Here is a 14187-nt window from a genome sequence, read left to right on the forward strand (position 1 = left end):
ATACTGCACTGAACAACCCCATACATATATCATTTTGTGCGTGTGTGGATATATTGCAGGATAATTTTGGGGAAGTTGAAAGCCTGGGTCAAAGAGCATGTGCATTTATTTGGGATCTGGATAGAGAATGCTAACATGTACCAGATTGCACTCCTGAGAGCCACATGCAAGGGAGCTCGGTTCCCCTCCTCCTCACCAATACTGTAGGTTCATTGATGACTTCGAAGCAGGGAAGTGACATGCTCAGGTTTTCATTTTAACAAGATCCCTCAGGCTGCAGCTGTATAGCATGGCTCGGAGGCAGTGATTGAATTCAGGGAGACCCAGGAGCCTGGGGTGCCCAGAAGAGAGCCCCGAAGGAAAAAACCCAAAGCCTTTGCCCTTCTCGGCATCTGCCCAGACTCTTTAACCTGCTTCATCTAGTTAGGGGGACAGAGATGACGAAGGATTGGTTTTGAGGGTTAGTTGAGGTGCTGAGGAAGGAGTCTGAGGGCCGAGAGTGAGATCCTGAGAAGGGCAAACCTTGGGGGCCTAGAGAATGTAAGGGACTAGATTGAGGGGGGAATCCAGGGGTTATTAACTTTGGGACCTGGGATGGGAAGGGACACAGAAGGAAGACTGTGGGGTAAGAAAACAATCTAGGAGCTGAGGAATTAGGGAATGTGCCCTGTGACCTGGTGCAGAGCTAATTAATTTTGTTTTAACCATATTGGCTTTAAGATGAGAGAAGAGGAGGAAAGAAACATTGAGAACATCTAGCAGGTTGTCTGAAATATGGACTTGGAGTTCCAGAAATGGCTGGGGCTCTGTACACTTTGGTTTCCCATGTCCACAGGAGGAATAATAATAGCCATAGTACCCATTTCACGCGATTGTTGTGAGGGTTCATTCATTCAGTCGGCAACTCTGCTGAGGGCCTGCTCTGTGCCCGGCTCCATTCTAGGCTCTAGGAATAGGGCAGCAGGCAAGTCCAAGAGCCTCCCCTCATGGAGCTTTTATCCAAGTCGGGAATGCAGAAAACAAACATATAAGCACACGACAGAATGTCAAGTAGCAATAAGTGCCAGGAAGAAAACCTAAAGCAGGGTAAGGGGAGAGACTTAAAGCTCAGGCCAGGCCTTTCTGGGGAGGTGACCGTGGGGCAGAAAACTGAACCACGAGAGGGTGGGAGCCACTGGGTATCGAGGAGAGAGTTTGCAGGCCAAGGGAGCAGCGAGTGCAGGAAGAGCTCAGCTTGATGCCTAAATGGAAACCAAGGGGATGAAGGAAAAGAAGAAGATGATGATGGTGTGACGATGAAGCCTGAAGAGTTGATCAGCTTTTGGCGAGGAAGAAAGGAAGAGACAAAACAGAGAACTAAGGGAAGGGCCAGGACTGAGTCTGGGAGGTGGCAGGGGTGGGCAGATGAAGAGTCGGACTCCGAGAGAGAGTGAGGAGGACAGCCAGGTTCCAAGGAAGAGCATCCCGCATGCACGGGCCTGGGGGAAAGGGGCGAGTGGGGAGCCATGGAGCCTGGGACGGCAGGAAGAGTAAGTCCCCAAGAAGCCAGAGAGTGGGCAGGAGGCAAGGCAGGCGAAGGTGTCAGTGGGGTCCTTGTTCTAGGGTCCCTCAACTTTCTCAGCCTGAAAGGGCCTTTGTTGACATTTCCTAGGAAGAACCATATTTTTCCTCCCCTTGCCTTTAGCCCCACCGCAGGAGCCGCTCAGTGCCTTTCCCAGCCCCAACTCTATTTCCCCAGCCAGGAATATTCCGCTGATGCGGGTCTATATTTAGCAGCTGCTGCGAGGTACAGTCTGTTCTTGCTGTGCAGATAGCAGGGAGCAGAGCCTGAACGGGCCTGAGAGGAAGGTGTGAGGGACAGGAGGGGGTGGGGTGCCACGAGGCCCAGTGCCAGAGGAGAAATTAACGTGTGTGTTTTAAAGGCCAGGCCTGCCAGCAAGCCCCCCAAAGGGGTGACAGAGATGGCATTTGTGGTCTAATGAGGCATCACTTGGGCTCCAGGGCCCCTTCTGCAGCATTTGGAGGGGACAGCAGGGATGGTGAGGACAACAGCTGGAACTGGGGACCATGCGTGAGGAGAAGGCTGCAGGGAGCCATGGCCAGGTTCTAATTACCAGCCCCATGCACCACACCCCAGCAAGAATAAAAAGATTCGTTCAGAGTCTTCAAGATATTCGCTGAAAATTCTCAAGTGGGCCAGACATGTGTGTTTTCCTGGGAAGGAATAAAACTAACCTTTGTTGAGCATCTTCTAAGGGCTTTTGTTCCAAAAGAGAAGCCAGAAACAGATAGACAACAAAACCCAGGCTGCGCAAGGTGGGACAGAATCTGCAGGAGTAAGTCAGACAATCAAAATGATCATTGAACATTTACTATGTGCTGGACCCTATAGATAAGATAGGCCAATATGGATCTTTGCCCTCATGGAATTTATTTATGGGGTACCCAACGCAAGAGTTGAGGGGGATCAGTGAGGCATCTCCAAAATGTGAGATCTGCTGCTGGAAGCTTCGTTTGTCTCATCCTCCCAGCTGCTCTACAACTGGGTATCCCCATTTCACAGAATAGGAAACTGAGGCTCAGAGAGACTCAATAACTTGCCCAAGGTCAGATAGCATGTAAAAGGTGGAAAGAAGTCTTGACTCCTAAGTAAGTCCCTCCTTTTTGCACTGCCTCATATCTGACTCTGTAACCCCTGCACATAGTCGACCCTCAATAAGGGTTTAATAAATGAGTGAATGAATTTGCAGAGCCAGAGGTTTTAAGAACAACTTCATGGACTGATTTGGGAATTTACTCCAGGCTCCCCAGAAGTGCACCAGCCTCCAGGATGCTTCTCCCAGCATCAGGAGGCATGTGGAATAAATAGAAAAATATGCTGTCAGTTCCTCCGATCCCTAAACTGGCCTCAGAATAAAGTGACTTTGCCATTCCTCCCACCTCTTAAATCTGGGTGGGCCTTATGGCTGCTTTGGCCAATAGGATGTAGCAGAAGTGATGTTTATAAATTCCCAGATTAGGCATTAAGAGACTGTGAAGCTCTCTCCTGGAACTTGGTCCTGAGACGGCCATATCAGAAAGCCAGCCCAGCCTGCTGACGGATGAGAGAAGGTCCCTCCGACAGCCAGGGTCAACTGCCAGACATGTTCATGAGGCCATCTTGAACCTTCCAGCAGCTGACCCCCCAGTTAAATGCAGTGCATGAGTGTGCCCAAGAGAGGAACCGGCCGAGGAACTCAATTTCTCTGTCAGCTATCTACTGCTATATAACAAACTGCCCCAAAATGTGGTGGCTTAAAACAGCAACGATTTATTATTTGTCATAATTCTGTGGGTTTGCTGGGGTCACTCACAGGGTGACAGTCAGCTGGCAAGTCAGCTAAGACAGCTGGCATGGCTGGGCCTCTCCCTCCACAGCCTTTTATCCTGGGCCTCTCCACAGCATGGTGGTCTCAGGGCTCCAAGAGGACAAGCCCCAGCGCACAGGGCTTATCAAGCCTCTGCTTTTTTCACACTTGCTGATGTTCCATTGGCCAAAGCAAGTCGCATGGTGCAGGCCAGAGTCAGTGTGGGAGGGGATGACCCATGGCTTGGATTCTGGGAGGTGTGGTTCATTGGGAGCTGTTACCATAGCAACCTACCACTGAGGGTAACCCTGAGGCAGGGCCTAGAGGCACCATGGGTACCCACCTCCCAGTCACCCAGGATGGCTCCTGATCATACACTCAGAGCTTAATCACCAGTTTCCAAGAAAAGAGTTCAGTGTCCCCATTTTGTCTGGAGCTGGAAGTGGCAGGGCCTTGAGCAAGGAGGCCAGCCTCATGAGCATGGCTCTGCACCCACAGGTGTGGACCTCAACCGGACCCCTGCTCCAAGCCCCACTCAGAGCTGGGGTTGCTGGGATTTTCTTAAGCCCATAGAGGCACAGCAGCCCCAAATCCCATCTTCAACCTCTCTACATTCAGTGAGACCCCAGATGTAAAGTAACACGCCCAAAGCTTAGCACACAGTAGGTGCTCAGCTATTCAGCTCCCCTCCCTGCCTTTCCACCTGGCTCACTCAGGGCCCCGCTGTCTCTGGCCTGGTGGCCACCCCACTGTCCATCTGTCCGTCTGCCCTCTCTCTTCCTCCCTGCCCTCATCTTTCTTCACCCTCCCTGTCCCTCTGCCTCTCTATTGTCTATGAGAATGTCTGTTTCACTGTTTCTTTTTGTTTCTCTCCAAGTCTCTCTCTGTGTGATCTGTCTCTCTCACTGTCTTTCCTGGCATGATTTCTCTCTGGCTTTGCTGCTTCCCTCTTCCTTTGTCTCTTCTTCTGTCTCTGTAGGTCTCCCTCCCTCCCTGTGTCCCTCCTTCCCTTTCTCTCCCTCTCCATGTGCATGTCTCTCTCCTCTTGTCTCTTTCCCTCCTGACTTTCACTAGGCTTCTATCTCTTTCCCCAGGTCCCCTTTTCTTTCCTCTCTCTCTCTTCTTCCCTCTCTGTCACCTTCATCCTTTATCTTCTCTTGTCCCTTCTGCTCTTTCCCTCCTTCCACCCCACCCCCAGTGACAGGGGACACAACAGGCCCACCTTCCCAGTAGAGCCCCTCACAATCGCACTGTTGAGGCACAAGATGTGGGGAGTAGATCAAGAAGGGCCTGCTGTGTGATTGAAAAAAATGGCTTGCCTGATTAGGACTGAGAAGAGCAAGAATATTCCAGGGGCTAAGACAGGACCATATAAATGGCATCCCTCTGTCAGAGGCCTGGGCTCTGCCCTTGTACCAGGTGGTGGATGGGGCAGGGGATACGAGGCAGGCTAGGGAGGGACCCTGCTTCCTTCCACCACGCCAGCAGAGCAGTTCGGAGCACAGACTCAGGCCCCCGGAGTGCCTGTTTGAGTCCTGGCTATGCGCTTTCTACAGGAGAGACCTTGGGCAAGTATTTAGCCTCTCTGTGACTTCATCTCCCCATCTGTAAAGTGGGGATAATCACAGCACCTTCCTCATAGGGTGTTGAGATGATTAAATAGGTACTTAGTGCAGTGCCAGAGTACATGCACATCAGTGTTAGTGACTGCCGTTGTCACGTGGAATTCTCATGAGATGAAACTCCACACCAGTGATTTTAACTGATTTGTTTCCCAGGGCCATTTGACAATGTCTGAAGACATTTTTGGAACTGGGTTTGGTGGGGAGGTTACTGCTACCGGTATCTAGTGGGTAGAATTATCCCGCCAAAATGTCCATTGTGTTGATGTTGAGAAATCCTGTTCCTTAGGGAGGTATTGCAGTTGTTCCATTTTATAGATGAGGAAACTGAGTTTCAGAGAGGTAAAGGGATTTGCTTAAGTCACAGGGCCCAAAAATGGCAGATCTGGTATTGATCCCAATCTCATCTGCTCCCAAGACTCCCCTCTCCCCAGGGAGACCTGTTCTGACAGAGGGGTCGGGAGAGGGCCTATGGAGAAGTCTCAAAGGCCACTTATAGAGGGTCTGTGTGATCCTTGTTAGATAGAGTATATACACCATTTATACATGTGGTCCCACAAAAGCAGGTGCCTTCCACCTCCCCTAGCTACACATGCAAACACACACACACACACACACACACACACACACACACACTGCAGACTCTTCTACCATTCCATTGCTTTTATTGGAGTCTGGAGGCTGCTTGGGGACATCAGGACTCAGAGATTGGGTTTTATGGGGCACATCATGGGGCTGCTGGTGCATGACTCCACCTGGTGCTCAGGACCTGGGTACCACCTGTCACCACCTGGTGCTTGGCAGGTTGGAATGAGTCATAGGGGGAGGCTCTGAATGCCTCATCGATTCCCTGCTCCACCCTCATCTCCCACTGGCAGAGAGACAAGAAACGCAGCCTTCCCCTCAGCAGAATTCATCTTGCAGTCACCCCATTCCTGCACCCCTCCACCCCACCCCACCCCCGCATCCATTAACAGCTTGAAGGATTGTCTGTTCGGCCATTAGCTGGTGCCTGGACAGAGAATTGCAGCCAGGCTAGGGGCCAGGGACTGGGGCTCCAAGGGTGGGGAATGATGTAATCGTGGAGGTGTGTGTGTGAGAATGAGTGTGTGTTAGTGTGCATAAGTGTATGTGACCACATATATGTGCTTATGTATGTAGCACATAAGTGTATGAGACATACCTAGTGCATGTGTACAGGGGAGCCTGACTCCTTAGTTAGTGCCACTGAGTGGGGGGCGAGTCCAGTTCACTTTATTAAACGCTCACCAAGCTGCTACTCCATGCCTGGCTCTGGGCCGAGTGCCACTGACAGGCGATCAGACACAGGCCCGGCTTGCTCAGGGAGTACCAGGGTTCTCCATCACATGGGGAAACTGAGGCCCCAAAAGTGGGATGGATTGCCTAGGGGAGTCACACAGTAGCAGGTTTTAGTCTCTACACCTCTTTTTAGTAAACCAAATAGTCCATTCTGTTGTTTTTGTGTTGTGTGTGAGTGTGTCAATACGTATGTGTACGCTTGTATGTGTGAGAGTATGTTTTTGGAAGTTTGTGTGTATGAGAGCGTGTGTTTGAAAGTAAGTGTATGTTAGTGTGTCTGTATATGTGTGAGCGTGTGTGTGTACTCGAAAGTGTGTATGAATCTGATAGCTGTGTGTATGTGTATGTGTGGTAGAGTACTGGGTGTGAGCGTGTGGAGTACTGAGTGTGAGTTCTCTGTGTGAGCTTATGAGCATATCTGTATGAGCGTGTGTGTGTGTGTGTGTGTGTGTGGTTACTGAGCCCTGTGCCTGTACTATGGCCATGACTATGTCTTCTGCACGCGCCTCCTGAACTAGAATAAGCCAGCCTCTGCCTGCGGAGGGATCCCCATGTCAGCTGGCAGCTGATGTGGGCATCCTGGGCCTCACCCTCCCTTGCCCACAGGCGTGATCCGGACAGCTGTGCCTGACCTCGACCGAGAGAGCCAGGAGCGCTATGAGGTGGTGATCCAGGCCACGGACATGGCAGGCCAGCTGGGTGGCCTCTCAGGCTCCACTACCGTCACCATCGTGGTCACCGACGTTAATGACAACCCGCCCCGTTTCCCGCAGAGTGAGTAAGGCCTTCCGAGAGGAGGCAACATCTGCGTGTCTGTTTGCCCATCCAAGCCACCACTGACCCTAAGTTCCCTTTTGGCTTCCCACCAAAAGAAGGACTCCCATCTGTCTGTTTGTCTACCTACCCAACCCAGCCACTTACCCTCAGACCTTTTCCGATCAGGCTTCTTGCAGAGGAGGGCTCCAAAGTTGTCTGATTTTTCTATACATCCAAGTAACACAATTACCTCCCACCCCTCACCTTGGTTCCTGCCAACAGTGAGTTCCCATCTGTTCACCCACCCAGCCCCTCACAGCCCCTGCACAGACCCCTATCCTGATTATTGCGCACGACCGGCCCCGGCCCAAGCTTGCAAAGGGGTGGGGGCAGACGTAGGGATCTAGAAAGACGCTGCACTGCCATACCCAGGCCAGCGGACACCGTAATTGTGCCTGGAGAAGCGGAGGTCTGGAGTGACAGGTCTTTCCCTCCTCCTCTGAGCCAGGAGGGCAGGATTCTGTGCTGCCGAATTATGCGAATTATGAGGCCTTTTCACTCTCTGCCTCTCCTGGCACAGCAGGGGATGGGGGATATCTGGCCCAGTCCGCCACCTCCCCATCAGCCCTTCTGTCCCAGGCTCAGGCCGAGAGCTATGCCTTTATGCCGGGGAAGCCACAGAGGCTGGCAGAGACTAAATGCCGCAGGGAGCTGGTCTGATTCCTATCTGGCGAGTCATTACTCAAGGTCTGCTGCTCTCACATTAGGCCCCGCCACAGGGGACTGACCCCCAGGAGATAAGGGAATCCAATCCCTTAGCCGAGAGCACAGCGTCATCTCAGCCTAGCGCCTCAGCCCAGACACGGAGTGGGATGGGCAGAGTCACCAGGGAGCCTGGCACAGAAGCCAGCCCACCGCCCACTCACCCAACCCAGTCCCATCCTCTGGGGAAGCTTCAAAGCATCAGGTGGGGGGGCGCCCAGTCTTCTGCCCAGTTGTGCCAGGCTCCCTGCCAGCTCTGAGCTGGAAGGGGTGGGACAGAGAAGAGAAAAGGTACCAGGAAATCTCTTCTTTATTCATTCATTGATTCATTCTTTATTCACTTTTAGCTTTTCTTTATTGCGAAATATAGCACACAAACAGAAGGGCGTAAAATGTCAGTGTAAAGCAAACACTCCTGTAACCACCAATCAGGACCCCAGAAGCCCCCACGTGCCCTCTCCTGATCATAACTTCTCCCCCACTCTTCCTCCAGAATTAACCAGAATCTATCTGCCCTTGTGATCTTCACCTCCTCACTTTTCCTTAGGGTCAATGCACCTATGTGTGCATCCCCTAACATTAGAGTTTCATTTCATCTGCTTTAAACCTTATATAAATGGAATCATACCATACAAAGTATCTGTCATGTTATTTTGCCTCTCAAAATTATGCTTGTGAAATAATATTTGTTACTTGTAGCTGTCATTCATTCATTTTCATTGCTGTATAGTAGTCCATGGTTTTACTGTCCTACTGTTGATGGACATCTGGGATGTTTTCATTTGAGGTTGTTACGGAGGATACTGCTTGGAACGTTGTTGCACATTTCCTAGTGTCATTTTGCACACATTTCTGAGTGTATACAGAGGAGCAGAATGGCTGGCTCATGAGCTATGCTCATCTTCAACTTTACTAAGTAAAGCCAAACTGTCTTCCCCCATGAAGAAGTGCACATGTGTGTTGTACCATGTCCTTGCTAGCACTTGGTATTGTCACATTCTTTCATTCGTGTTAATCTGGGGAGTGTATACCAGTAACTCACGCTGCTTTTCATTCATTCACTCACTAGTCTCTCACACATTTCTTTTATGTGATAGTCTGGTGTTCTGCCAGGCACTGAGAATGCCTGATGGATAAGAGATGTGGTCCCTGTCTTCCGGGGGGGGGGGGGGGGGGGGGGAGAGAATATGAGAATAAACAGAGAGTAATAAGTAATAGGGAAACGCAGTAATCCTTACACTGGGATAAGCTTGGGGGCCCTGGGCACACAGGAGCAGGACCTGGAGTTCGGGGAAGGTTCCCTGGAGCAGGTAACATTCTGTGAGACTAAAGGGAGAGTGGGAATTGCGGAGGCAAAGGCAGGGAGGAGAATACAGAGGGGGGGTGCCTGGAGGTGACACAGAGCAAGTCATATTTAAGGAATTACAAGAACTTCAGCCTGGCTGAAGCTAGAGTTGAGGTGGGAAAGTAGGGGAGGTGAGGCTGCAGATGTCAGCAGGAGCCAGACAGCAAGCTTCTTGTAGGGTCAGCCAAGGGGCCTGTACAGCTCCATCCCCAGGGTAGTGGGGAGCTATGCGAGGGATTAAAGCAGGAAAATGGCATGATCAGCTGTATCTTAGAGAGAGACCCCCTAACTCTGTGTGAGAATGACTCAGAGGCGCCCAGTCCACACGAGGGGTATCCAGACCTGTGTGGGGGCCCCAAGAGATAATGTCCACCTCCACAGCCCTTGCTTCATCTGCACTGGCCCATCATTTAGCAGGTGGCACTCACCCCAGCCTTGGCTCTGAGAGGAGGGCAGGGTGCTGTTTGTGTTCTATCTGGCCTCATTCCTTCTGGTTTCCCATCTGCTTCGCCCCTGTAGCCACAATGGTCATCTTGCCATTCTTCAAACATGCCAGGCATCGCACCCACCTCAGGGCCTTTGCACCTGCTGCTTCCTCTGTCTGAAATGCTCTTTCCCAAATACCTGCTTGGTTCAGTCTTTTGCAAAAATGCCATCTTCTCAGCGAGGCCTTTCTCGACCATCCTATTTAAAACTCGACACACCCCCTCATCAGCACTCCCATCCCCTTCCCTGGCTTCATTTTTCTCCAAAGTGCCCATCGCCATTGGACATACTGCGTGCCTTATTGATATGGTTGTTTTGTGTCTTTCTCTTTCCATTAAGAGGAAAGCACTGTGAGAACTGGGATGTTGGTCTGTTTTGCTTGTTGCTGTAACTTCAGTGCCTAAAACTGCATCTGGGACATCATAGCTGCTCAATCAATAAGCAGAAACGAAGGAATCAATGTCAACAGAAAAATGAGCATAAAGCCCTACCATTTTAATTGTTTGTTCCATTTATTGAGTAGCTACCATGTGCTAGGCACTGTACTAAGCATTTTACAGGTGTCACCATCTAAGTTAATCAGGATAACAATGCTTCTAGGAAGACACTATTATTATTCCCATTCTATGATGAAGGATTCAAGGCTCAGGATTACACAGCCAGGACTGACTCCAGAACTTTAGCCTTGACCATGGTTATCCTCTCTCACCCTCACTGGGCACATGGGGGAGCTGAGGCCCAAAGAACTACAGGCAAATTAATCAGCAAATAATCCCAGGGTCAGATTTAGGACCTTCCCCTTTGCACTGTCTCCTGTGTTTCTGCAGAGGATACGCCTCTGTGAGCGCCTTCCTGGCCAAGCTGGGAGCCCCTTGCAGACATTGCCCTCCCTGGAGCCCATCTGGGCACCCCGTCCACTCCCCTAGAGCTGGTAGAAGCTGCCCCGTCCCTGCTCACCGTTGTATTCCCTACAGAGATGTACCAGTTCAGCATTAAGGAGTCGGCCCCCATCGGCACCGCTGTGGGACGCGTGAAGGCCGAGGACTCAGACGTGGGCGAGAACACGGACATGACTTACCACCTCAAGGAGGAGAGCGGCACCGGCGGCCATGTGTTCAAGGTCACCACAGACAGCGACACTCAGGAGGCCATCATAGTGGTGCAGAAGGTGAGGCTGGCCCAGGAGGGATGGGGGAGGCAGGCCCTAGGCCGTGGAGTCAGGGTGGCCTCTGACAGCCAAATGCTCCCATCCCACTCCACTCCAGGGATTAGGTCTTTACAGAGACCCAGGACCAACCTGGGAAAACACTGATGGTTTCGTTCCCCTTTTACAAATGAGAAAATGAGGCACAGCGAGGTTAAGTGATTTGTCCAAGGTTGCACAGCTAGTTGTCAGAGCAGGATTCAATCCAGATTTGAATCAGTGCTTTTAATCGCTACTAAGTGCTACTTCAAGTCCATACCAGCACCTTTACCTGCGTGGTTTCCTTTAATCCTCGCCTTTCCCTCTGAAGGAGACATCATTATGCCCATTTTCACAAGTGAGAATACAGACTCAGAGAGATAAAGGGGCTTGCCCCAGGTCCCACCTATAAGGGGTAGAGTTGGGATTTGAACCCAGGTCTTGTGACTCCAAGCTCTCTCTTTCCTGAGTCTAATGGCCTTTCTCACCCCCTGGCTTGCCCAGAAACCAGAAGCCAAAAGTGCAAACTCTGTGATTCCTAGAGGAAGAAGATGGAGGTCAAATAAAGCAGCAAAATCCATTTTCCAGGCTTGGTCATGGGCTTGGCAACTCAGGGTTGGGCAGGACTTTGAGAGTATCCACTCCAACCCTGCTCTCCCACGGGAGGTCTAAATCCCCTGCACTGGCTCTGGGGTGGTTGTAGACCTTTGTACACCTTCATGGACAGGATGCTCACTCCCTACCATTATCTAGCTCTTCCTCCTGCCATTTAGCCAGAACTGTCTCCCTAAATCTGTTCCTATCAGCCTGGGCTCTGCCTTCTGGGACCCACAGAAACATCTGCCCCTGACGACCCTTCATTCACTCAGGAAGTACCCACTCTCTAGCTGGCCTTGAGGGCGTGACCATACTTCCCAGAGGATAACAATATGATAGCTGATACTTCTAAAGTGTTTGCAATGTGCCTGACACCCTTCACCTGCTTTGCATGTATTAATTCATGCCATCCCTACAACAACTCTCTGAGGTACTATTATTACCCATTTTATAGGCCCTGAGGAGTTTAGTAATTTGCATCCAAGGTCATGCATCTTGCAAAGCAGAGTAGGGATGTGCACCCAGGCAGTCTGGCTCCAGAGTCCACCCTTTTAAGCATTATGTTGTTTTCAATCTTCTGATCTCACTGTAAGATGAGCCCATTTCACAGATGGGGAATTGGAGGCCCAGAGAGGCACAGCATCACAGAGCAACAGAATCAGGCTCCATTCCCAGCCTTGGGACTTCAGCACAGCACTTGCTTGCTCTCACCTCCAGGCTGCCCCTTTCTTCTCCCCCCCTTCAGGGCCTCTCCCACCGGCTCCAGCACTGGCACCTAAGGTGTCTCTGTGGAGTCAGTGCTGGCTCAGGGAGCAGAGACCTGCCTGATTGATGACCTGGCTCCAGAACCCATCGCTCACTCTCAGGCCAGGCCACTGCCTGCCTTCCTGCATCCTGATTTCCCAGGCAACAGGAAGGAGGGAGGGAGGAGGTGGCAATCTTTGCTGCTGGAAAAAGTGGGGGTGGCAGGTTCTGAGAGGAAGGGAGGGTCCCTACACACAGGGCTGATCTCTAGGAAAGTCACCCTTGTACTCAGATAGCTCCCCCACCACAAAACTGAGGTGCCTGCTGCCCCACCATTGCAATCTCTCTTTGCTGTAAGGCAGCAATTTTCAACCTTTTTCATCTCACGGTGCACATAAACTAATTACTAAAATTCTGCGGCACACCACACAACATATTATAATTTTTGCCGATCTGACAAAAAAAAAATGGGTATAATTCTGATTGATTCACACGGGACGGCTATTGTGTTGGCTGTTGTCATTTTTTTATTTGACAATCTAAGGGAAAAGAGGTCAGTGTCCCTGACTAAACAGTCAGATATTGCATGTTTTAAAAATTCCTGCGGTACACCAGTTGAAAATCGCTGCTGTAAGGCATTGTCTTTAGAAGGCCGGGGCCAACACACAGCCATGAAGCTCATTCATCAGGTCACCCATTAGCACTCCAGGATGGGAAGCAAGGCTCCGCATGGGCTTAACCAGATCACCAGGAAAGCTCTAAGGCAGCCTGGCTTATCGGGCTCAACTCGCATTAGCTGCTGTCCCATATGTACCAGGGAATATCTCATTTAATCCTCTGAACTGAGGCCCAGAGAGGCTAAATAGATTGCCTGCAAACACGCAGCTGGTCAGCAGCAGAGCCACTGCCCTTTCCTCGTGTGGGGTAAGGGCCAGGATTTGGGAGCCCCACTGCCTGTGTTTGACTCCTGCCTCTGCCAGTGACTGCCTGCTAAGTGACCTTGGGCAAGTTACAGACTTCTGGACCTCAATTTCCTCATGTGTGAAGTGAGATAATACAAGCCTCTTATGGGGTGTTGTAAAATTAGATGTTAATATATTTAAAGCACTGGCACACAGTAAGTGCTTCGTAGATTAATAAATTAATGGAATGCCCCACCATACTGTGCTGAATAGCCAAAGCCAGGATGTCAGTACCGTTTAGCCCTGGGTGGCCGTGTGCCCCTAGGCTAGACGGTCCTGCGGGGCCTCCCTCTCTTCACCTGCAACAGGAGAGGGTTGGTCTGAGTCTACACGTGACCTTGGGCCAGCCCCTCCCTCTCTGGGTCCACCTCCCAGCCTTGGGATCAGCAGGGCCAGGCCACTCAGGGGCCCTCTGCTTCTTTCCCCAGCGCCTGGACTTCGAGTCCCAGCCGGTGCACACGGTGGTCCTGGAGGCCCTCAACAAGTTCGTGGACCCCCGCTTCGCTGACCTGGGCACGTTCCGCGACCAGGCGATCGTGCGTGTGACGGTGACCGATGTGGATGAGCCCCCCGAGTTCCAGCCGCCCTCCGGCCTCCTGGAGGTGCAGGAGGACGCGCAGGTGGGCTCCCTGGTCGGCGTGGTGACTGCGCGGGACCCCGACGCCGCCAACCGGCCCGTCCGGTGAGACCCCCGCCCGGGGCCGACGCCTGCTGCCTGCTATCCAGCCACCAGCCACACACACACTGCGGGCAGAGGGGGAGGGGGAGGGGGAGCCAGGAGGGAAGGAGAAGTTGGGGGGGGGAGATGGACAGACACAGCTGGAGTTCTGAGACAGAGGAAGCACGAGTGAAATCCGTAGCTGAGAGACAAGGCACCCAAAACAAGGAGAGAGAATCCAGTGTGACAGACACAGCAGAGAGACCTCAGGCTGGGTCCCCCTCACCCTGTCCACACGCACTCCCAAGTGCTCGCAGCCCGCCGTCATATGCCTGCGACTCCCCAGTTCCATTGTTTGGCCCCACCTGTCCCACTCAACAACTCCCTGGGTCACCACTAGACACC

At 51.7% G+C, this 14187-nt stretch overlaps 1 protein-coding gene across 1 annotated transcript in view; it reads left to right on the forward strand.

Annotated features, from left to right (window-relative positions):
• Positions 1-14187, forward strand: part of CDH22 (cadherin 22) — a gene marked incomplete at both ends in the record, with an annotated part of 68569 nt that overhangs the window by 24312 nt on the left and 30070 nt on the right. Inside the window, 3 exons of the mRNA XM_081149067.1 lie at positions 6896-7063; positions 10613-10806; positions 13553-13806. Of these exons, the coding sequence (XP_081005193.1) occupies positions 6896-7063; positions 10613-10806; positions 13553-13806 (616 nt within the window). The remainder of the gene's footprint in view (positions 1-6895; positions 7064-10612; positions 10807-13552; positions 13807-14187) is intronic.

The sequence above is a fragment of the Miniopterus schreibersii genome (genome assembly GCF_964146895.1).
Source record: "Miniopterus schreibersii genome assembly, chromosome: 10".
NCBI lineage: Eukaryota > Metazoa > Chordata > Mammalia > Chiroptera > Miniopteridae > Miniopterus > Miniopterus schreibersii.